The sequence below is a fragment of the Dermochelys coriacea genome, chromosome 20, assembly GCF_009764565.3.
Source record: "Dermochelys coriacea isolate rDerCor1 chromosome 20, rDerCor1.pri.v4, whole genome shotgun sequence".
Classification (NCBI taxonomy): domain Eukaryota; kingdom Metazoa; phylum Chordata; order Testudines; family Dermochelyidae; genus Dermochelys; species Dermochelys coriacea.
The window spans coordinates 17,622,807-17,644,750 of NC_050087.2; the positions used below are offsets into that span (position 1 = coordinate 17,622,807).

The following is a 21,944-nucleotide window of genomic DNA, read 5'->3' on the forward strand; positions in this document are numbered from 1 at the left end:
CGCGCCCGGCCCCGCCCCCAGCGCCCCCTGCGGGCCCCGCCCCCCGCTCGGCCCCGCCCCCCGCGCCCCCTGCGGGCCCCGCCCCCCGCTCTGCGCCCGCCCCCAGCGACCCCTGCCGCCCCGCCTCCCGCTCTGCGCCCGCCCCCCGCGCCCCCTACCGGCCCCGCCTCCGCTCGGCCCCGCCCCCAGCGCCCCCTACGGGCCCCGCCCCCCGCTCTGCGCCCGGCCCCGCCCCCAGCGCCCCCTACGGGCCCCGCCTCCCGCTCTGCGCCCGGCCCCGCCCCCAGCGCCCCCTACGGGCCACGCCTCCGCTCGGCCCCGCCCCCAGCGCCCCCTACGGGCCCCGCCTCCGCTCGGCCCCGCCCCCAGCGACCCCTACGGGCCCCGCCCCCCGCTCTGCGCCCGCCCCCAGCGGGCCCCGCCCCCCGCGCCCCCTACCGGCCCCGCCTCCCGCTCTGCGCCCGGCCCCGCCCCCAGCGCCCCTACGGGCCCCGCCTCCGCTCGGCCCCGCCCCCAGCGACCCCTACCGGCCCCGCCCCCCGCTCTGCGCCCGCCCCCAGCGGGCCCCGCCCCCGCGCCCCCTACCGGCCTCGCCCCCCGCTCTGCGCCCGCCCCCAGCGCTCCCTACCGGCCCCGCCCCCTGCTCTGCGCCCGGCCCCGCCCACAGCGCCCCCTGCCGGCCGGCCCCGCCCACAGCATCCAACCACGCCCACAGCACCTCCTACGGGCCCCGCCCACACCCCCTATGGCCCGCCCACAGCGCCCCCTGCCGGCGGTAGGCACCAGGCACCTACTGGCTGCCAATCCTGGCCTGGACACAGCACCTGGGGAGCACAGGCCACCAGCAGCATGAGAGTCAAAGGTGCAGACATCAAGCCATGGTCATTAGGCTCCAGAGTCAACAGCCATAAGGATGATTAGCCTGCTCAGGTAGCCAAAGTTAGTGTCAGGAGAACAGGGATCGGCTGTTCTCCGTGGCCCGCGGAGGGGAGGGCCAGAAGGAATCGGCTTAATCTGCAGCACGGGAGATCGAGGTTCGAGGCCAGGAAAACCCTTCTAATGCCCAGGGGAGTGAAGCTCTGGAGCAGGCTGCCAAGGGAGGCTGGGGAATCCCCTCACTGGTGGGGTTTTAAGGACAGGTTGGACAAACCCCTGTCAGGGCTGGTCTATGTTTACTTGGTCCTGCCTCAGCACTGGGGGCTGGACTAGGCGACCTCTCGAGGTTCCTGCCAGCCCCCCCGTTTCTATGTGTCTGTGAACACGCCAGTTCACTGCTCTCAGAGGTAGGGTTCAGGCTGCCTGCAGACTCAGGTACACAGCATTGCTGTGGCTCACACTGTGAAGGGTGAGAGAGATTTGATTTTAAAGAACTAAAGCTTGGGCTCTGGAGCATGACTCTTCGCAGCCCTTGCCACACTGTGTAGTGCGGCAGACAGTGTAAAACCCAGTTCCTTCTGTCCCCAATGCATCATCTCATCCTCCCGGAGAGAAAAGAGGAGCACCATTTGTTGTTAGCAGTATAGGTCTTGTGACACCCAGCCAAACAGCTCTGATTCCATCCAGGAGAGGGCAGTAGTGACAAGACACATTCTCTGGCTCATCAACAAGGAGACAGAGAATTCTCCAGAATAGTTCACACCTCTCGTAACAACAAATTTACATCTTTATTGAATCAGAAAATGACCTTACAGTTTCCAGTGGCAGCTGGAGCCACTGTAATACTTAGGGCTTAATATCTTCAAAGAGCCTGGGAAGCAATCCTCGAGGGGGGGAATTATCATCCCTTTTACAGATAGGGAAACTGAGTCACAGAGAGGCGAAGAGACTTTCCTAAGGTCACATTGCAAGCTGGGGATAGAACCCAGGAGTCCTGGCTCTCTGCTCTAATTGCTAGACCACACTCACTTCCTACAGAAACAAAAAGCAAACGTATAAACATTCTGAACAGCCCCCTTGGTGAAAGTCACAGGCAAAAGAAGAGGGAGTTAGAGTTGGGGGGAGTTAGGTGGGAAAGCAGTTCCTTTGGGGCTTCCACACTCATTCTCTCTTGGTGATTCCAGATGAAATGTGTTCGGTGTGCAAATTCAACTGTCCATCCCCAGACAGCCGCATATCCATCTATCCATCCCCACTCCCACACACCCATCTATCTGTCCCCATATGTCCATCTCCAGCCACATCCGTCCATCCCCAGCCATCCGTCCACAGACACACCCCTCTATCTATCCATTCCTATCTGCATCCTCTGTCCATCTCAGGTTTAGAGCTGCTGCTCATCACCACAATCCAGGAGCACCTTCCATGTATAAGAGCCTGCCGACAGCCTTCATGGCAGTGGGCTTGATGGAGTCTTTGGCTCTCCCCCCATCTCGGGTCACCCTGGGGAAGCGCTGCTTGGAGGAAGGGGATTGTGGAGGGGTAAAAAGGGGTGGCTGGCTGGTGTGAATGTCATTCTGGCTACAATGGAAGAATCCACTGCCAGCCACACAAATCCTGCTCCCACCATATGCAACCCCAGCTGGGCTCTTCCTGCTTCCAGCATCAGCCCAGGGATTGATGCAGCTGCCAGGGCTAAGCCGGTGATGCTGCTCACGATGCGGGAGGTAGACTAGATTCTGGGTGTCCTTTCATGATGCCCATGTCACGTGGCCCTGGAGGCGCACAGCGGGCCACAAGGCTTAACTGAAGCTCATTCTCCTCCCAATGAAGAAGACGTATAATCACCCCCCAGTAACGGCCCCTCTGGCAGATGCTTCGTTCTGGGGGAGACGCTGAGCCCAAGGAAGAACTAAGGGCAGGGCCGGGCCTGGGGCCAGGGTCACTAGCTGGAGCATCTGGGGCCAGCCTCCACCCGGGCCATCATTGCAAGGACTTGAATGTGCTGAAGCTGTTGGTTCCCAGAGAGGAAGCTGAGCTGAGTCTTTTCCTGGAGCCTGGGGAGATGCAGGCATCTTGGCTGCCTGTGGCTTCCAGGTCCATTTTCTTGCCAAATGGAAGGTGGGGGGAAAGACAGGAAGAGAGGGTAAAGTAAGGATCTATGGGGGGGCTCAGCTGGGGGGGGGGAAGAGTAACCATTAACCCTTTGCAAACTGCACCCTCTGAGTGAGATGGCTGCATCATGCCATTGCAATGCAAGTTCAGCCCCTGACTAGGGGGCTGCCTCTCAGCTGCTGCCCCAGGAAATACTCGCCCATGGACCCAGCAGCCAAGTCCAGCTTGAGAACAGCCTATGTCCCCCATGGCAGCTCACACCCTGTCCGCAAAGCCCTCAGTTGACGACTTACCGCTGAGACGGTGAACAGACAGTTATCAAACGACATGTCTGCAAAAGGAGAGAGAAGTGAGGTTACTGGGGCCAGGTCTTGCATACCTGCAGCCCCCTCACCCCAAAGGGATCGCTTTGCTGATTGCTGAGGTCAACTGTCTCTGGGGTGAAATATGGCCACTATTTCACAGTGCACAGCAATGCCCCCCGACAGGACAGGAATGGCCAGGAAACGATGCTTAGGCCTGGAGAGGTTGACTTACTGCATTTGCAAGTTAGTGAACCCAGGAGCCTATGCTGTGACTGAACCAGCAGACCACAAGCCTTTGCAGAGCCATGAGTGGAACCCAGGAGTCCTGGCTCCCAGTCCTTCTGCCTCCGTACACACTGCTTTGAAAACGTCACCCAAAGCCTCCTCCTGGCAGCTGTCAAGGCTGTGTCAGGGTCACCCTGACCTCACAAGCACTTGGTATTTGACTCTAACACAGACCTGTTGTGGGAAAGCTTGTTTCTGTCCAGCATGATTCCCGATCCCTGTAAAACAGACACAGTGAGATCCATAACTAACAAGGACACTTTGCCCTGCTCCAGCCCCAGGAGACATTTTCAAAAGCATTCAAGTGACTTAGGACCCCAAGTCTAATTTTCAAAAGGGATCTGGGCACTTTGGCACCTAAATCCCATTGAAAGCCAATGAAAATTATGCTCCTTAGTGATTTTTGAAAGTGGGGAGAGTTTCACCTTAGGCCACATGAGTCACTGTCACTAAGTGACATTAGATTTCCTGAGCATCTCTCACCTTTTCAGCTGTTGTCTTCTGATGTTAACTGGTAAAAAGGAAACAGATGTTACGGTGTCATAAAAGCAATGCTGGGGGTAAGATATTAGATAGGTAGATAGATGGGGTAGATGGGGATAGATAGATTGGTAGATAAATAGATGGAGTGGATGGGGATAAATAGATAGGTGGGGTGGATGAGGACAGATAGGTAGATAGGTGGATGGGGTGGATGGGGATAGATACATAGGTAGATAGATAGATGGGGTCGATGGGGATAGATAGGTAGGTGGGGTGGATGAGGATAGATAGGTGGATGGGGTGGATGGGGATAGATACATAGGTAGATAGATAGATGGGGTGGATGGGGATAGATAGATAGGTAGACAGACAGACAGACAGACAGACAGATAGATAGATAGGTGTATGACGGGTTGGGTCACAGAAACCCGCTTGGGACGGCCACCTGATGTGCCTAGACTACCTCTGAGCCCGCTTTCCCTGGCAGTTTGGGACTTCAGTACCCGGTCCCGTTGAGCCAGACACACTCGCCTGCCGCAAACACAGACCCAGCTCTGAACCATGTCCCCCACAAGCTGCAAGCTTAACTGAAAACAGTTTAAGGAATGTTCCTGTCTCCAGCACCCAGATACCCTTGTCCCCAATGGGATGCAAACCCCAAGTCAATCCGTTTTACTCTGTATAAAGCTTATACAGGGTAAACTCATAAATTGTCCGCCCTCTATAACACTGATAGAGAGATATGCACAGCTGTTTGCTCCCCAGGAATTACTTACTTACTCTGGGTCAATTAATAAGCAAAAAGTAATTTTATTAAATATAAAAAGTAGGATGTAAGTGTTTCCAAGTAATAACAGACAAAACAAAGTAATTTTCAAGCAAAATAAAACAAAGCATGCAAGTCTAAGCCTAATACAATAGGAAACTGACTACAGATGAAATCTCACCCTTGGTGATGTTCCAATAACCTTCTTTCACAGATTGGGCCAAATCCTTTCCCCTGGTACAGTCCTTGTTCCAGCTCAGGTGGTAACTAGGGGATTTCTCATGACTGCAGACCCCTTTGTTCTCTTCCACCCGCTTTTATAGCTTTGGCACAAGGTGGGAATCTTTTGTCTCTCTGGGTCCCCACCCCTTCTTCTAAATGGAAAAGCACCAGGTTTAAGATGGATTCCAGTACCAGGTGACATGGTCACATATCCTGTGAGACCCCTCAAGCCTTCATTCTTCCAGGCCTGACTCACAGGAAGGCTTGCAAGTAAACAGAGCCATCTACAGTCAATTGTCCTGGTTAATGGGAGCCATCAAAATTCCAAACCACCATTAATGGCCCACGCTTTGCATAATTACAATACGACCTCAGTTATATTTCATATTTCTAGTTTCAGATATTAAGAATGATACATACATACAAATAGGATGACTACACTCAGTGGATTATAAGCTTTGTAATAATACCTTACAAGAGACCTTTTGCATGAAGCATATTCCAGTTACATTATATTCAAACTTATTAGCATATTTTCATAAAATCATATGGAGCGCAACGTCACAGGGTGTATGGGGATCAATAGATAGATGGAGGGGGTGTATGGGGATAGATAGATAGATAGATAGATAGATAGATAGATAGATAGATAGATAGATGTATGGGGAGAGATAGATAGATTAGATAAAGAGAGAGAGAGAGCTGCTCAGCTCCCCCGTCTCCAGTTGAGATCAATGGGAGTTATGGGTTCTCAACAATTCTCTACATCAGGCTAGGAGGGTCTAGTTGGCTAGTGGACCCTTTGGAATATTACTGTCATCAATGACTTGGCCAGGACACACCCAATGGCAGAGTCAGGATCAGGACCCAGAAGTCCTGAGTCCCAGTCCCCTGTGGTACAACAACACCCTGCCACACCAGCCGAGCTATAGGAGGCCTCTACAGCTCACCACAGGCAGCCCAGGATCCAGTTTCCACATTCCTCGTACCTCGCCTGACTGCCACGACTGCTACCACTAGGCCCACGATCAGAAGCAAAGCTCCAGCCATGCTGAGGGACACAGGGAGCAGCCACGGGGAACCTGGGCAATACAGAGAAAGCAGCTGGCGTTACCTGGCCCTATTCAGATACCAAAGGGACCCACACAGCCCTCCCCACTCCGAGAACCAGACTGTACCGGCAACTGGGCAGCTTTGAAACAGGGTGAGCAACCCCCCAGTCTCCGTCACAGCCATGGCCTTCCCCATGGTTCTCACCCTGCCCCCTCCCCCTCCGGGCTGTAGTCTTGTTTCCCAGCCCTGGCAGATTCCCTGCCTCCCTCTGTCCTTGCCGTTACCGTCTGGAGCAGCCATGGAAGCTGGGGGAGGGGCCGTCGGAGTTGCTGGGGGAGGGGATGCTGACATATTTTCAATGGAAAAGAAAGGAGGAGACAGTTTGAAAAGTTGCTTTATTCACACTGGTTTGCAGAGTCAAGATCAGGCCCCAGGAGTCCTGGGAACGCGCACCCTGCTCTGAAGACTAGATCCTACTCCCTCCTCCAGCCAAGACGGGACACAGAGGTCCTGACGCCCAGCCCTCCTGTTTGACCCACGAGGCCCCACTATCACCCAATACTGGGAAGGAAGCCCAGGAATCCTGTCTCAGCCTCTGCTCTAACTAGACCAAAATCTCTCCCAGAACCAGGATCAGAGCCCAGAAGTCTGACACCCAAGCATTCCTTAGTACCTTTCACCATAGCATCTCCCTGCTATCACCACCAGGAAGGCACCTGTCACACAAACTCTTCAGCTCAGCATCCGCCAGCCGCTTTTAGTTGGACTAGCTGGTTTCGTGCACCAACCTTTCACCCCAGCGGACTAGGACTGGAAGAGCACTGGAGGGCTGAGAGGCATCAACGGAGCTGGAGGAGGTTGGGAGCGCCCAGGGCTGGGCTAGCTGGGGCCCGTGGCTCAGGACTGAGGGGTGCCAGCAGAGCTCGGGGGGCGGGGAAGAACTGCACTACACTTGCCCACACACCCATGCTCTCTCCTCAGCTCAGCCAGTTGTCTTTGGATCTAAAAGCCCTTTACCTGCCACCGCGATCTCCACCATATTGCTGAACTCTGACATCTGCCTGGCACTTCCGTTGTAGCTGTAGTACTTGCATCGGTACTGCCCAGCGTCCTTCCTGGTGATGTTCTCCAGGATGAAAGTGACGTAGTGCTGGGCCTCCGAGGCAAACAGAGTCTGTACAGGCTGAGCCAGATCTGTCTTTAGCAACCAGAACTCACTGTCCACGTAGGCTTTCGGCGCGATGCACATGAGCCTGGCGGAGTCTCCTTGGGCAGGGGGATCAGAAGTCATGTCCAGGTAAAAAAGTGGGGCGGGAGTTAGGCTGGGATCTGCCAAAGAGCCTGGAAGAGCCAGGGGAAGATGGAGCGAAATGATGATGCAAGGTGCCCACAGACTGGCACAGTACTGGCAGCTTCCTGCACATCACAGAACGGGCTCCTGTCCTGCCCACTGGGGACAGCATGGGCTGTGGCAATGCCAGCTTCTGCCCTGCCTGCCCCTGGAGGCACAATAAAGTTAGTTGGAGTGAGCCTCCAACACACCCTGTCCTGCCCCTGGGGACACAGGGAAGCAGAGCAGCGCAAGCATCAGGAAACACCCAGGAGTTGATCCGCAGCTCTCCAAAAGAGGCCTCAGAGGGTACATCTACACTGCAATAAAACCCCTGTGGCGCTAAGTCTCAGAGCCCGGGGTTGGACTGCAGGGCTAACAATTGCAGTGTAGGTGTTTGGGCTGGGGCTAGAGCCCTCCAAAGTTTACGCCAGGGATAAATTTGACCCAAAGTCTCAAATGGATGTAAACGTGATCCTGCTGCATTGACAGCTCCCTCTATTTTCCTGCTGAGATCCCTTCTGGAGATAAAGCCCAGCATCTCACCCCCATGCCCTACAGTTACCAAATCATTATGAAAAAAGAAAAGGAGTACTTGTGGCACCTTAGAGACTAACAAATTTATTAGCGCATAAGCTTTCGTGAAGTGCATCCGATTAAGTGAGCTGTAGCTCACGAAAGCTTATGCTCTAATAAATTTGTTAAGTTTCTAAGGTGCCACAAGTACTCCTTTTCTTTTTGCGAATACAGACTAACACGGCTGCTGCTCTGAAACAAATCATTATGCAATTTCTATGGTCACTTATTCCCCTCACCTCCCATCTATAACTGGCCTCAGACATACGATACCGCATGAGCTTCTTCAGATCCCTCGTCCTGGAGGAACACTCAGAGGGAAACTTCAAATACAGTTTAAATAGAGGGGAAGAAAACATACCAGCTAAGAGAAAGAGAATCCTCAGGCTCATCTTTCTGCTGAGCATCCTGGATCTTTGGGTGAATAGACAGTAGGAGCTCAACATGCATGGAAAGATCCTAGCTTGAAGTAAATGAAAAGGAGAAGGAAGTTTTGCCCAGTTTGAAATTTCACCATCTCGGAAGGAAATTACAGAATGTCCCTGAATGTAAAAGGGCTTTTCTTCCTTTTCCTACAGCAAATAGAATTTAAAGCCTCACATAAAAGCCAAAGGACAGAGACCGCCAGTGACCTCAGCCATGGTGTAAGTTACATGCTAGGCTCTGGGTACAATTCTCTTCTCACACCAATTTGATACTGGTGTGATTTTACTGACTTTGACAGTTACTGAGTGTCGGGCCCAGTGATCTCAGCTGTACAAGTGTAAATTTAGAGTAACCTCAATGGAGTTACTCCAGATTTACAGCAAGTGTAACCAAGATCTAACTCTGGCCCAAAATCTTGTGGCATTTTCCTATGATTTTACAGTACATTGATGGGTTGCAGTTTTCAGGCCAAGGCTAAGAACCACTTATATTTCTCTAAATTTCCAAATACTTTCCAAGTTATATAGAAATCACTTCCCCATTACTGAAGTGGAACACAGCACTGCTTGCACAACACTTTGACAGGAAATGATGAATAACCTCATGATTAGCTGATAGAGAAGACGCCTCAGTTGAAGGTTAGCAGTAGGGACAAGTAGAATGAACAAGCACAGGTAGAAATGCAGTCGCTGAATATCAGAGTTGCAATGATGCACGTGTATCTGTACCTACACCTGGTCTTGTGCATGCACGTATGTTATGAATTCTCCCTCTGCGCCCAACCCAGAGAGTGTGTGTTTCTTATAGCTCTCAGACCGTGAGCTTGGCTCTTTAAATTGTAGAAACTCGCAAAGTTCCCTGTTCAGTCCCTGATATGTTGGCCAAAATAGTAGCCATCACATATAAATTTGTGCATTCAAGTGTTGTTTGCGTGAGTGGTGTCTGTGCACGGGTAGACAGTGTGTATTCACAAGCAGTGTGTGGAGCACATGTCCATCACAGCCCCCTACTAGGCAGACATCAGCCTTGCTTGTACATACGGCAGTTCATATCATGGTTTCCAACCAGCCTTACTCTGTGGAGGATCTCTCACTGCCACGCTCATGAGATGCCAAATTATTGTGACTCAAAGTTCATCTGAGTCCCTGGGATACCGGCAACTACTTCTTGTTCGTTCCAGCAGCAAGATGGACTCTGTCATGGCTCTGTCCCAGCCTCCTCCTTCCAATTCTGTTGCACGGTGAGAGGGGAACATACTACTTTCTCCCCCTGCCTAGCAAGGCACTTATCCAGCCCCACTCCCTATGGCTTCTGAGCCCCATGAAAACATTTATCTTCCCAGCAGCCCTGTGAGGCAAGGAAGGCTCATTCTCTGACGAAGCGACTCACACAGGGGAGAGTGGCAGAGCTGAGCACTGAAACCGAAATCTCCTGGGTCCCAGCCCAGTGTCTTAACCCACAAGCCAAGCCAAGCTGCCCTTCCTGTCTGAGCCCATCCTCCTGGAAGGGGTGTGAGAGGGGGCTTCCCCTAGGAGATCCCCCACACACCCCCCACCCCACCCCACCCGAAGTTCTGCTCCCTGAATGTGCCCCACCTGCAAAGGGGCAGTCAAAGGCCAGACGCCCTCCATCTGTCTGGTCCCCGCCGCACTCCCAGTCCTGCGTGGGCCCCACTATGCTTCCCCGCCCCCCCCCATCCATCCCGCCCCGGCCCCGAGCATTGACCACTTGGCCAGGTGCATTGTGGGAGTTTGGCTCCCTCTGTAGCATCGTCAGAGATTGACCATTGCGGGGCTGTGGGGGAGACCAAAGTAGATGGACCCATGGGTGACAGGCTGGGACCCTGCTATAGCTGGACCAATGGGCGGATGGGCTGGGAACTAGATGGACCAATGGGCTGAGGGGCTGGGGCGCTGGGCTGGATGGACCAATGGCCTGATTCGATACTGGCAGAGGCGGGGACTCAGGTCCCGCTCGGCCAACGCACTGTTCTGATACTGCATGATGGTCAGGCTGGCTAGACCAATGAGCTCATCCGATACTACAGAGCGTGGGACATGCCTGGGCCAATCCCTCCTTCAGAGCCACAAAGACCCCCGAAGGTCGGCTTGACCGTCTTTAGGTGTCTACACAAATGCCTGACAGACCCGCCTGCGCTTGTTCGCTCATGGCTTTCCCTAGCGTCAGCCGCTTCCCCAAGGGCAGGCTTCTGCCGCGTGGGGGCTGCTGCGCCCGTGGGCCCCCCCATCAGGCTTTTAGCGCCGCCACCTCTGCCCCACGCCGTGGCCGATCGGCGCCCTCCCAGCGTCCTCTCCGCGCCCCGAACGTCACCAGCGGCCGGGGCGGCCAATCAGCGCGCTCAGCGCTAGGGGCGGGGCTCACCTCCCCCCCCCCCCCCGCCCCAGCCCGCCGCTCAGGTCCCCGGATGATGGCGGCCGCCTGGCGCGCGCTGTGGTGGCGGTTGCTGCTGCTGGCGCCCTGGGGCGGCTCGCGCGCCGCGCTGCCCCCGCCTCAGGACGCCGAGTTCACCTTCCTGCTGCCGGCCGGGCGCCGCGAGTGCTTCTACCAGGGCGCGCCGGGCAACGGCTCCATGGAGGCCGAGTACCAGGTGCGGGGGGTTGAGGGCGGGGCCCGGGGGGGTCGCGGGGGGTTTGATGGGGGGGGCCGGGGGGGTTTGATGGCGGGGGTCGCGGGGGGGGATCGTGGGGTTGAGGGCGGGGCCCGGGGGGTGGCGGGGGGGAGGGGGGTTTGATGGCGGGGGTCGCGGGGGGGGGTCGTGGGGGGAGGGGGGTTTGATGGCGGGGGTCGCGGGGGGGGGTGTCGGGGGGGGAGGGGGTTTGATGGCGGGGGTCGCGGGGGGGGGTCGTGGGGGGAGGGGGGTTTGATGGCGGGGGTCGCGGGGGGGGGTCGTGGGGGGAGGGGGGTTTGATGGCGGGGGTCGCGGGGGGGGATCGTGGGGGGGAGGGGGGTTGAGGGCGGGGGTCGCGGGGGGGGATCGTGGGGGGGAGGGGGGTTGAGGGCGGGGCGCGGGGGGGGATCGTGGGGGGGAGGGGGGTTGAGGGCGGGGGTCGCGGGGGGGGTCGTGGGGTTGAGGGCGGGGCCCGGGGGAGTGGCGGGGGGGAGGGGGGTTTGATGGCGGGGGTCGCGGGGGGGGATCGTGGGGTTGAGGGCGGGGCCCGGGGGAGTGGCGGGGGGGAGGGGGGTTTGATGGCGGGGGTCGCGGGGGGGGATCGTGGGGTTGAGGGCGGGGCCCGGGGGAGTGGCGGGGGGGAGGGGGGTTTGATGGCGGGGGTCGCGGGGGGGGTCGTGGGGTTGAGGGCGGGGCCCGGGGGAGTGGCGGGGGGGAGGGGGGTTTGATGGCGGGGGTCGCGGGGGGGGGGGTCGTGGGGTTGAGGGCGGGGCCCGGGGGAGTGGCGGGGGGGAGGGGGGTTTGATGGCGGGGGTCGCGGGGGGGGGGTCGTGGGGGGGAGGGGGGTTGAGGGCGGGGCCCGGGGGAGTGGCGGGGGGGAGGGGGGTTTGATGGCGGGGGTCGCGGGGGGGGTCGTGGGGGGGAGGGGGGTTGAGGGCGGGGCCCGGGGGAGTGGCGGGGGGTTGAGGGGGGTTTGATGGCGGGGGTCGCGGGGGGGGGGTCGCGGGGTTGAGGGCGGGGCCCGGGGGAGTGGCGGGGGGAGGGGGGTTTGAGGGCGGGGCTTGGAGGGGGTGTCGTGGGCCGGCGGGTGCGGGGGGGAAGTGGGGTTGATAGTGGTGCCGGGGGAGGGTTGTGGGGTAGCGGGGGGCAGGGGGGTGGGAAGGGGAGTTGATAGTGGCTTGTGGGGAAGGAAAATGCAGGTATGTCAATGGGGAGGAGGGCAGGGGGCATTTGGGGGCTGGGATCTGAGGGAATTGGGGGGGTGGGGTGAGCGGGGGGGGTAAGAGAAGGGGAACTAGGACCGAGTGGGCTTGCTGTTAATGGGGGGGAACAGAGGCTTCAGCCTGGTGTTGGATGGGGCAGGATTGGGCTAGGGGTGTGTCACTGGACTAGGATCTGGGGTTGCAGGGGGCCAGGGTGGGGGAGGTGAAGAAGCAGGGGCCCAGGCTGGGTCTCGTGTGGGGGGTCACCACAATGGTGGGGATGGGCCAGGATGGAGGCAGCGAGCCAGTCACTGGATCTGAGCCCCGAGTGGGCCCTAGGCTTTGCTGGGGCCCATTCACCGCCCTGCAGCGTGACCCTGTCACTCACTCCTGTGGTTGTGCCTTACAGGTTATCGGTGGTGCGGGCCTGGACATTGACTTCTCCCTGGAGAGCCCCACGGGCGTGCTGCTGATCAACGAGTACCGGAAATCCGATGGGGTGCACACGTGAGTGTTGCTGGTCCTGTGTCTTATGGCCCCTAGGCGCCTCCCAACTCCCCTGCCAGCCCGGTCCCGGGGGGGGGCTCATGCAGCTCTTAGCCTGTATAACCTGAGCTCATCGCACACACCAGGGGCTGCTGGCTTTTCCCTGTTGCCTTCTTCAAACTCCCTCATGCTGTCTTCCTGTCCTCCTCTTTTTCAGGGTCTCCCCCACCTGGGGTTCTGTGGGTTCCCTGTGTCCCCATTTCCCCCCGTGCCAGGCGTTTTCTGTGATCCCATTTCCTCAATCCACCCCACGAGGGGTTCTGTGGACTTCGTTTCCCCCAGTCCAAGGTCCCCCATTATCCCCCAGCCCCGGGAGCATGTTTCCGTCAGCCACTGTGGTTTCACTGCCCTTGGTGGCATAACTCTGCAGTTACGCTTGTTTTCCAACAGAGCGACATGCCCCAGTGACTGCTTGTTTGCCTTGGCCTCATGAGCGTTGAGTGCGGGACTGGCTCATCCTCACCGTGTTTACCTCTTTTCCCCAGCATTGAGCCCACGGAAGCAGGTGACTACAAACTCTGCTTTGACAACTCCTTCAGCACCATCTCGGAGAAGCTGGTTTTCTTTGAGCTCATCTTCGACAGCCCCCAGGAGGACGAGGATGGGGATAACTGGACTGAAGTAGTGGAGCCGGAGGAGATGCTGGATATGAAGATAGAAGATATTAAGGTGGGTGATGGGTGGGGGGCAGTGGGGCCTCGGGCAATGCAGTGCAGAGCCTTTTGCTAGTAGGGCTTTGATTGTCGGAACCGCTGAGTGAAGTTTTGTGTCCCATGTGGTGCCAGAAGGCAGGCTGTATTTTCATGATCCCTTCTGGCCTTGAAATCTCAGGAGATGGCTGATCTGTCCCTGTGATCTGAGTTGGTGGGGTGTCCGGTGGCAGGGAGTCAGAACTCTTACAGGCCTTGGCCCCCAGCGAACTGAACTCTTGGGGAGGTATTTGTTAGCTGCACTCCAGCATCATCAGCACTTCTTGCACCTATGCGCAGTAGCTGACATCCCTCTCTCCCCCCCTCCCCCCCATCCCTTTCTGTCCTCCAGGAATCCATCGAGACCATGAAGAACCGTTTGGAGCGAAGCATCCAGATGCAGACACTGCTGCGAGCCTTCGAAGCCAGAGATCGCAACCTGCAGGAGAGCAACATGAGCCGCGTCAACTTCTGGTCAGCCATTAACCTGGGGGTGCTGGTGGTGGTGGCCTTCCTCCAGGTCTACATGCTGAAGAGCCTCTTCGAAGATAAGAGGCAGGTCCGAACGTAACGTGAGAGGGAGAGAAATGGACTCCGTATCTCCTGCAAGGGGCAGGTACAGAGCCAGACTGGTCCTGAGGCTGGTGAATCCAAAGCCAGACACCCCAGCATCTGATAGATCAACTGTGTATAGCTCTGTCAAATTGCTGCAGCTTCTCTTCTGAGCATCCTTTAGAAGGATTAAATGGGCCTGCTTTGTACCAGAGTTCACATTAGGTACACTGAAGCCAGAGGGCATTGGGGGAGGGGGTGGATCACAGAGGTCTGACTGATGGGATGGGCAGTATGGGTTGAAATTGATTCTCTATGGACTTGAATTCCTAGGCTTGGGGGAAGGGGGTTCTACAGCCACCAGTCTGTGCCATAATACACATCCCTGAGGGTGGGATGAAGGAATAAAGCAAGGCAGGGCATGGTGGATGGCAGCTGAGGGGAGCAGCAGGTGGTCTCGGTACCTAGACCCACTCAGTAAAGTGGGTTCTGGCCTGGCAGCCGTCGCAAATTACAGGTGGGCAGGATCCCCTGGCCTGCAACTGAACTTGCTCCTTGTCCAGAATCTGTCCTCTGGTCTGCATTTTTGTCAAAGGAGAAACCTCCTATGTGCCTTAACAGCAGCTCTTGGCCTGTTTGGACCTCAGCCCCGGCCTTGCTGTGTCCTGCTGCCCCTTTAGCGCCTTGTTTTCTCTGTCTTTTAGCAGAGAAGATGGGGAATGTTCCCCCATGTCTCCAGGGTCCCCCTGCATTCTGGCCTCCTGTGCAGCAGTGAATTGGCTCCAGTTGGCCTCCATACTGACCCCTGGAGGAAAAGCAACCTGTTTACTGCTGCAGTGCGGCTGCTGCGGGAGAGCCTTGGCTTTGGGTCCAGCCGTGTGGCTTGGTTTGCTTAGCGCTGTGTGTATAATTTGCCCCTGTTTCTATGGCATCCCTTTTGCTCCAGATAGCAATGGAAGCCACTGTTCTTGGTTGTATGTGGATGACATTTCACTTCCTTTGCTGCCCTGTTCCAATTAGCACCTCTTACTTCAGGTCTCATGGATCAGATCACAGGCCAGTTTCCTTCAGATCCTGGAAGAAAAACCCAGTTCTGCTTCTCAGTGGATTGTACCCTTTCTGCGATTTCCCTGCCTCTAGTGCCTTTTCTTACTGTCCTGTTCGCCTTTCTGCTTTGAGATCTTAGCTTCACTGGTCTCTTGAGTGCCGCAGGACCATGGATCTGAGCGTGACAGTGACTGTGGGCACCTTGGCAGTGGGGAAGGTGTACGTCTCCTGCTGCGGGTAGGAGGGAGAGATTGGCTTGGTCCTCAGGACTGGGGTTGAGCAGGAGTTGCCATTGCTTTAGACCCGAGTTCTGCCAATGCCCTGCTACCCCTTTCCTGGGCTGAGCTGGTGTCTCTTCAGTGCTGGGCTCAGAGCAGACTTTTTTTTTTTTTGGTGGTGGGGGGCGGGGCTGCCTCAAGGCAGCAGAAGGGGTGTGGGGAATTGCTTCCCGTCAACAGGACAAGCTGTAGACAGTGACTCCTGAGGGCATGGGGGGGTTGGCAAGATTCCATATCACTGGGTAGTTCCGGGCTGATGGAATCTGGAGCGCTGAGAGCCAGAGATGCAGTCGTTAAGGATTCAATGTATTTGCTGGTCTGTGGGCAATGATCTGCACTGCCAGCCATCACTGTCAATAGCCCCATTCTCTGCCGTAGCAGAGGGACTAAGGGTGAGAGGGCGGAGAGAGCAGGCCTCTCCAAGCCAGCACTGAGACACATTTGGAGAAAGGAAGTGTTAGTGGGATCTGCCTAGGACAGCTGGGTTCCTGGGTGTGGCTGATCCAAGCCCCTCTCCTCAAGACTGACTCTAAGGAGGGGCTGCTACTGCCTGATGAGGCCACTGGTGTTGCTTTGTTACCATAGCATGTGCCAAAGTGCCCTCCTCACACCACCTCTGCTGGGAAAATAGCCCTGATCTCCCCATCACCACCTGTTGTGTGACAGCCAAGGTGCCTGGAGAGACTCCATGCCAGTGCCTGCTTTGCCCTGTCACAGGTGGGTGTTCTGATCCGCTCTGCGCACCATTATGTCTAGGGGGCCTGGGTGGTGGGTGATTCCAGAATCTCTTGCAGACACAGACCTGGCTTGGAATTTTTTTAACTTGCTGCATATAGCACAAGTGGCTGATCTCACCAAGACTCTGGAGAGAGGTGTATGAATAGCAGCCTGGAACCTGCCAAGGGCCATCAACTTCCGTTTCATGTCTTTTGTGCCCCATCTCTGCGCTTTGCCCGGGGCTGACTCCAGCTTTGAGCAGTGAAACTGAGATTGATCAGACTTGACACAGGGGACCCTTTTCCTTCGACTTCCCCCTGCCGGTATTGTGACAACCCGGTGAAGTTCTTAGCCCACGCTTGCACTGGGATTGTTTGCTGCATAGTGGAAGCTGCAGCCTGTCTAGTCAGTAACACATGACATGTATGCATGTGGGGCGCTGATTGTGATGGGTTTTTTTAAAATGACCAAAGGGCTATGGAGCCATTCTCTCTAGCAAATACATATTGCGGAGCCTTTTACAAAGGAATCTAGTATTTATTCTTGACGTTAAGAAAGAAAGCACATTAAATGAAGTTGTTTAAGATGTGTCGTTGTGAATCCATATTGAGCCTGCGCTCCTTTCCCCCCCCGCTGCTGCTGATTGTAGGGTGAGTTCTAACATCTGAAACAACCAAACTCCTGTCATCTGTAGCCTAAACTGGGCGTAGAACCATGCAGAGAACATGATCCATCTTTCCAAAGGAAAACTGCCTTCGAGGGCTAAATTGTTACTGCGCATCTCAGCGGCAGCTGAATGATACAGTGCCATGTGTTCTGGCAGGACTGAGAATTGAGGGCCTCTTAGAGACCACTGCATTCCCCAAGGTCAGAGCGGCCAGACTGACACTGGATAAGCTGGTTTGTAACTCTGTGTGCTGTCCAGGAGCTGGAAATAATCTGAATTCCTGCTAATTATGTAATAGTGACCTGACTCTCCTCCACAGAACCTTTACACTGTCCAGAGCAGCTTGTTCTTGAGGCGCTAAGACAGCAGTTCTGTTCTCTTCCTAATAGCAGGCCCTGAGTCTGCTGTGATAACCCAGCAGACTCTGACGTCTCCTAGTAGAGCTGGGGCACTCCTCTTTCTGGGACACTGGCTTTTCTTGGAGAGCTTTATTAGGTATGACTCCTTGCTTTGGCACAACTGGTCAATTGGTGAGAGCCCTTTTGCTACTCGCTGCTCCCGCTCCCTGTAGCAGCCTGCATCCCCCCAGCCCTGCCAACCAGCTCACTTTCTGCTGTCCCAAGCCAGTGTTTAGATGCTTTCTCTGAGGTTTGGTGGAAGGGAATGACTTGTTATGGGGTGGGCTTTGTCCTGCCCCAGGGGGAGCAGAAACGGCATCTGATTGGGCCTGCTATGGATCCTTGGCCCTGTATGGTATGAAAGCAGGTGATAGGTGATGGTGAATGCATGCGTGAGGGAATTCTGCAGCAATAAAGAGCTAGTAATGGTGAGTGAAAGGGGGTGTGCGTGTATCAGCGGCAGCGGGTCAGCTTGGCTTCTAAGTTCCAACCCTCTGCAGCCATGGCAAGGGCATGGTACACTCTGCTGCCCCCACCGACTAGAGTCAAAAGCAAATCGCCTGTAGCAAAGGTGCCATAAGGATCAGGTTTCTTTTGACTAATTCCCTGGCACAAGGGGCTGGTTTTCATAGACACAGAGCACACGTCCCTCTTAACTGATTGCTCGGTCGCTCTGCACACACATCACTGGGGGGGAGGGGGGGTCTGACTCAAGGGGAATCCAAAGCTGTCCTAGAAAGGGTGAGATCCAAGCATTAAAGCTCAACTGCCTGAGCCCAGCCCTTCCTGGGGTGGGGTTAGGAGGGGCAGCTGCAGTGGCAGGGTCCCTGAAGCGGGGGGCTCTGCAATGTAGGAAGAGCAGTTCTTGAAAGGTTCCTGCCAGTGCTCAGACTCCCGCTCACTCCTCTGCGGTCAGCAGCAGCTGGGAGAAAAACCATGAGTGGATGAGGCCTTGTCCAGGGGCAGGATGTAGCTGAGACCCAACTGCAGTTGCATCTGTGCTATTTACTACTGTGCCAAGGAGGGTTTGCTCCCCAGCTGCGTGAGGGTTGGTGAAAGGGCTGCAGCATAGCTGGCAATGGGGGTAAGGTTGCTCACCTGCCCAGTGAGAAGGGGCAGGGGCTGTTGCTGGCTCAGGACTCGAGCTGGCCCTTAAACCCCTTCCCTTCCTATGGCAGGGGCCCCCTACAGCCTCCCACCTCTTCAGCCCTGTCCAGGGCTCTGTTTGGCAATGCCCCCGTCGGCCTGACCCAGTCCATTCGCTCCTTCACCGCATTGCGGGAGCTGTGTTCCCTCATCTGCAACACCAGACACCCATTCTCCCCTATGCCTGGAATTCTGTGCCCCATGTTCCACCCCACCATTCATCCCCCATCAGGATGTCAGCATCTTCAAACCGCTGGGTATATGAACTAAGCTCAAAGGGGAGGGATTAGCAGGCTGGAAGGTTGGGCAGGCGAAGAGGTGGTTGAACTCAGCAGATCTGCTAGTTCTACTCAGCAGATGCCCGGGACTCCATGTCCCTTGTGCCCCCCCTATTTCCTTCTCCAGTTTTCACCACAATCTAGAGGGTTCTGACCAGCGGGGTCTAGAACGTGCCCCTGAAATGTTGCAGTTGAGTGGCTGTGGCACTCGCTGTGAGGGTTAGAGACAAAACAGCGATGGGGGTTTAGACATCACTGTTCTTGACCAATCTGGGCCAGGCTCTGCAATGCCCTGATGGTCTTTTTAGTCACTTTTCTGAGCAGAATCGCAGCTGGGAGCTGCTCCCCCCTGGCGCCAGCTCCAGCGTGAGTCAAGGCAGGGGGCCAGCCTGCTTTCCCCAGGAGGCAGGGTGTAGGAATGAGGCTATGCTGTTCCACTGTTGATCGCTGCTAGCACTGTACAGGGCCATACACCTAGCCCAGCCTTTGCTAATGACATTCATGAAACACTGGCCCTGTGATCCAGGATTTTTTATTAGGGGAGGGGGAAGAATTATACAGAGGGAGGTCATGCTGTCCTCTTTACACACACCTTGTACAGAGGGCACCACGGGGCAACTGGCCGGCGAGCCACTGGGCTGGAGGGGACACTGATGGCTCCATGCAGGTACCGACAGCAGGGTAGAGTGAAGCAGAGCAGTTCACGAGCTCTGCTGTTGATCGGTGACCCCGTATGGCTGCAGGGTGACATGGGAATTAGTGGCTGCATTAGGTAGTTTGTGTCTGCTACACCCTTGAGCCAACAGAGGTGCGTCCTGGAACTCACCGGAGGTTGTGGGTTCAATTCACACCGCTGGCCCAGTATGACAACAGAATTGAGAAAAGGGCAGGCGTGGGGCTGGCCCCTTGCTCCGGTTAAATCTGTATTTGCTCCGATGTTCACTGAAGGTCTGTGGCTTCTTCTGCGCAAAGGAGGGCACGAGAATAACTTCACAACCATCTTATTGCACCCATCTGTCCACTGCCTTTTACCCATGCTAGGTTCTGGCCTCGGTGCCCAGAACACTTCTGAAGCGCTGCCTACCTGTGAGGCCGTCTGTTAAACAGCTGAATTAAGACAGCATTTGCTCCTGCTAGTGACCCCTGAGGCCCCTGCTCCAGGAAAATGAAAGCAATTGGTGCTCTGCTGCCATATTCGTTGTAGGTCCTATCCCAGTTTTGGGCTCAGAATAGCTCTTCCTAAGAAGATACGTCCTCTCCTTTGTTACAAAGCATTGGGCAGGGACCACTGACATCACTGGCTTTGGGGTCTGTCCCTATTGAACCTCTGAGCTCTTGGTTCAGACTCTGCACCCTCAGGAAATGTCTCTGGCACAGCACTTACTCTCAGCTCCTGCCTTGAACCTTTGCTTTGTCACCAGAACAGCAGAGGCTGGTTTTTAAATGGCTGCGCAGACTGGAGAGGAAATGAAAGGCTGGGCCGTGCCCCCTCCTGCAGCTCATCCATCAGGCCTCCCGGGGGGGCATGTTCTACACTTTGGCATCTACTGAATGAAGGTCTACAAGGCTAGCTCCCTGGCTGTGTTTAGCCAACACCCTTGCTGGCCCGGAGTCCCATTGGGCCAGTGCCGAGGTATCCAATATCCACCTGCCTGAAAGGTGCTGCAGGGGGGAGAGGGCCGAGAGACAGGAAGGGTCAAAAGCCCAGTCACCTAAATGCAGCGGAAAGGACTGAAATGGGCGAATGCCGCTGAGCTCGACAGCAGAGGACAGAACCCTTCCTTTCTCCCTGTTCTGATGCTAGCCGTAAGCTGCAGGGAGATGCATGCGAGTGTGGGACTAGGAATCCCATTTCCTGCTGTTTCGGGGAGTCTCTCTGCTGCTTCCTTCCCAGTTTTTGCTCCCCGACAGGGGGGAAATGGTGCTTTCAGTAACAATGCGGAACTGGGAGAACTGAGCCTTTTCACCAACGTCCCAGCATTATCAGGCACATAAGAACGAACGGTCTGAAAAATACCCTCCCAGCTAATGTTGCTTTCAGAGAATGGGGGTAGGAACTAGGACTTATAAATAAAAGCAAGAACCACAATGTTCAATAAGGACCCTGCTCAACTACTAAATGCACTCGAAGTTCAGCTGGTAAACAACTGCTTGGGGCTGGTTTCTACCCTGTCTAACCCAGCGTGGAGGGAGGGACTGGCTGGCCAGGGTCACTCAAGACGGGACGGAAGGGGGTAAATCCTCAGCAGCCTGTTTCTATAGATCACTGCCCAGCTGGAGTGGTGATCAGGTCAGGGTGGGGCTAGGAGGCAGCCAAGGTCCCTCAGGAGGTGAAGAAATAATGGGACAAAACTCCCTTTTCATAAATGCAACGTTGTGTCCTGAAGTTGGTAGGGTGAGGGCAATAAGGAAACTCTGCCCTTTAGAAACCACAGCAAGTCGCCGTTAGCTGGGGGCCACTTCCAAGCTAGGGCGGCCCAGCCATGTTCTCTTTCAGTTCGATCACAAAGCATTCGCAATGACTGAGGGAAGAAGAAAATGGCACCTGGCGTTCATCCAGAGCAAGCCCAGTCCAATTCCACAAGATCATTGTTCTTCCAGGGGAGGATCCTCTCCGAGTCCGATTTCCAGGGGGAGGGGGTATTCTTCTGGGGGGGCTGACAGTAGCATTATACCTCTTGCACAGACTGTAGCATTCACCATGCTTTGTTCCCAGCACAACAGCCAGGCCGCAGCCCCTCTTGGTGCTTTAGGGGGACGGAGATGGCGCTAGGTTCTCTCCTCTGGCTGGAGTGGGCTGTTGTCTAGATATAAAACAAAGCAAAATCCCCAGGAGCAGGTTCAAATGGGTTAAATGATTGGGGGGGGGGCAGCGATGATTCTCAGAAGAGGTGGCTCATCTGAAGAAAGGCCGGGAGGGAGCGGCAGGAGCCAGTCGCCTGGTCACAAGAGAGAGAAAAAGAAACAAAAAATGCCATTGAAAGGTTTCTCAGCTGTAAGCGTTGGTGGGGGCCAGCTCCTGCTGGCCGCCTGGAGCAGCCCCCTTGGGGAAGGGGTGGAAAGCCCAGGAAGATCAGGCCAGGAAGGCTCGGTGCTGGGAGGGGCCTAGAGTGGAGGTTGAAGCTTTTTCCACCTAGTACTCTAGAAGCAGCTCCCAGCAGAGATCAGCTGCCCACTTACAGCTTCATCCTACTTCCTTCCTGGGGCTTGAGCACAGAGGATGTCATGACTGTGAGTAAAGGAGTACTTGTGGCACCTTAGAGACTAACAAATTTATTAGAGCATAAGCTTTCGTGAGCTACAGCTCACTTCATCGGATGCAGTGAGCTGTAGCTCACGAAAGCTTATGCTCTAATAA

The 21,944-nt window shown here is 55.8% G+C and overlaps 3 protein-coding genes across 13 annotated transcripts in view; 1 reads left to right on the forward strand and 2 right to left on the reverse strand.

Moving 5' to 3' along the window:
- Positions 1-1,650: 1,650 nt before the first annotated feature.
- C20H19orf38 (chromosome 20 C19orf38 homolog) lies at positions 1,651-9,971 on the reverse strand. Of its 8 annotated transcripts, none has more exons than XM_043506345.1 (8): positions 8,373-9,971; positions 7,123-7,446; positions 6,390-6,434; positions 6,003-6,134; positions 4,065-4,092; positions 3,756-3,799; positions 3,285-3,322; positions 1,651-1,908 (listed from the first exon to the last, which is right to left on the reverse strand). In XM_043506345.1, exons 1-8 carry the CDS (start codon positions 8,455-8,457, stop codon positions 1,891-1,893), a joined length of 714 nt encoding a protein of 237 aa, XP_043362280.1. In that variant the 5' UTR covers positions 8,458-9,971; the 3' UTR covers positions 1,651-1,890. The 8 variants fall into 8 exon arrangements, with proteins under 8 accessions (XP_043362280.1, XP_043362279.1, XP_043362278.1 ...); XM_043506344.1 differs by having other exon boundaries at positions 1,651-2,982; positions 7,123-7,368; positions 8,373-9,969; XM_043506343.1 differs by having other exon boundaries at positions 1,651-2,982; positions 7,123-7,371; positions 8,373-9,969.
- Positions 9,972-10,544: 573 nt separating this feature from the next.
- TMED1 (transmembrane p24 trafficking protein 1) lies at positions 10,545-16,683 on the forward strand. The gene is made up of 4 exons (XM_038379315.2): positions 10,545-11,045; positions 12,678-12,775; positions 13,300-13,483; positions 13,856-16,683. Exons 1-4 carry the CDS (start codon positions 10,572-10,574, stop codon positions 14,072-14,074), a joined length of 975 nt encoding a protein of 324 aa, XP_038235243.2. The 5' UTR covers positions 10,545-10,571; the 3' UTR covers positions 14,075-16,683.
- Positions 16,684-19,102: 2,419 nt separating this feature from the next.
- DNM2 (dynamin 2) overlaps positions 19,103-21,944 on the reverse strand; it is a 65,078-nt gene continuing 62,236 nt past the window's right edge. For all 4 annotated transcript variants that reach the window (XM_043506340.1, XM_043506338.1, XM_043506339.1 and 1 more), the window contains one exon: positions 19,103-21,525. In XM_043506340.1, coding sequence (XP_043362275.1) covers positions 21,483-21,525 — 43 coding nt within the window. In that variant the 3' untranslated portion in view covers positions 19,103-21,482. The remainder of the gene's footprint in view (positions 21,526-21,944) is intronic.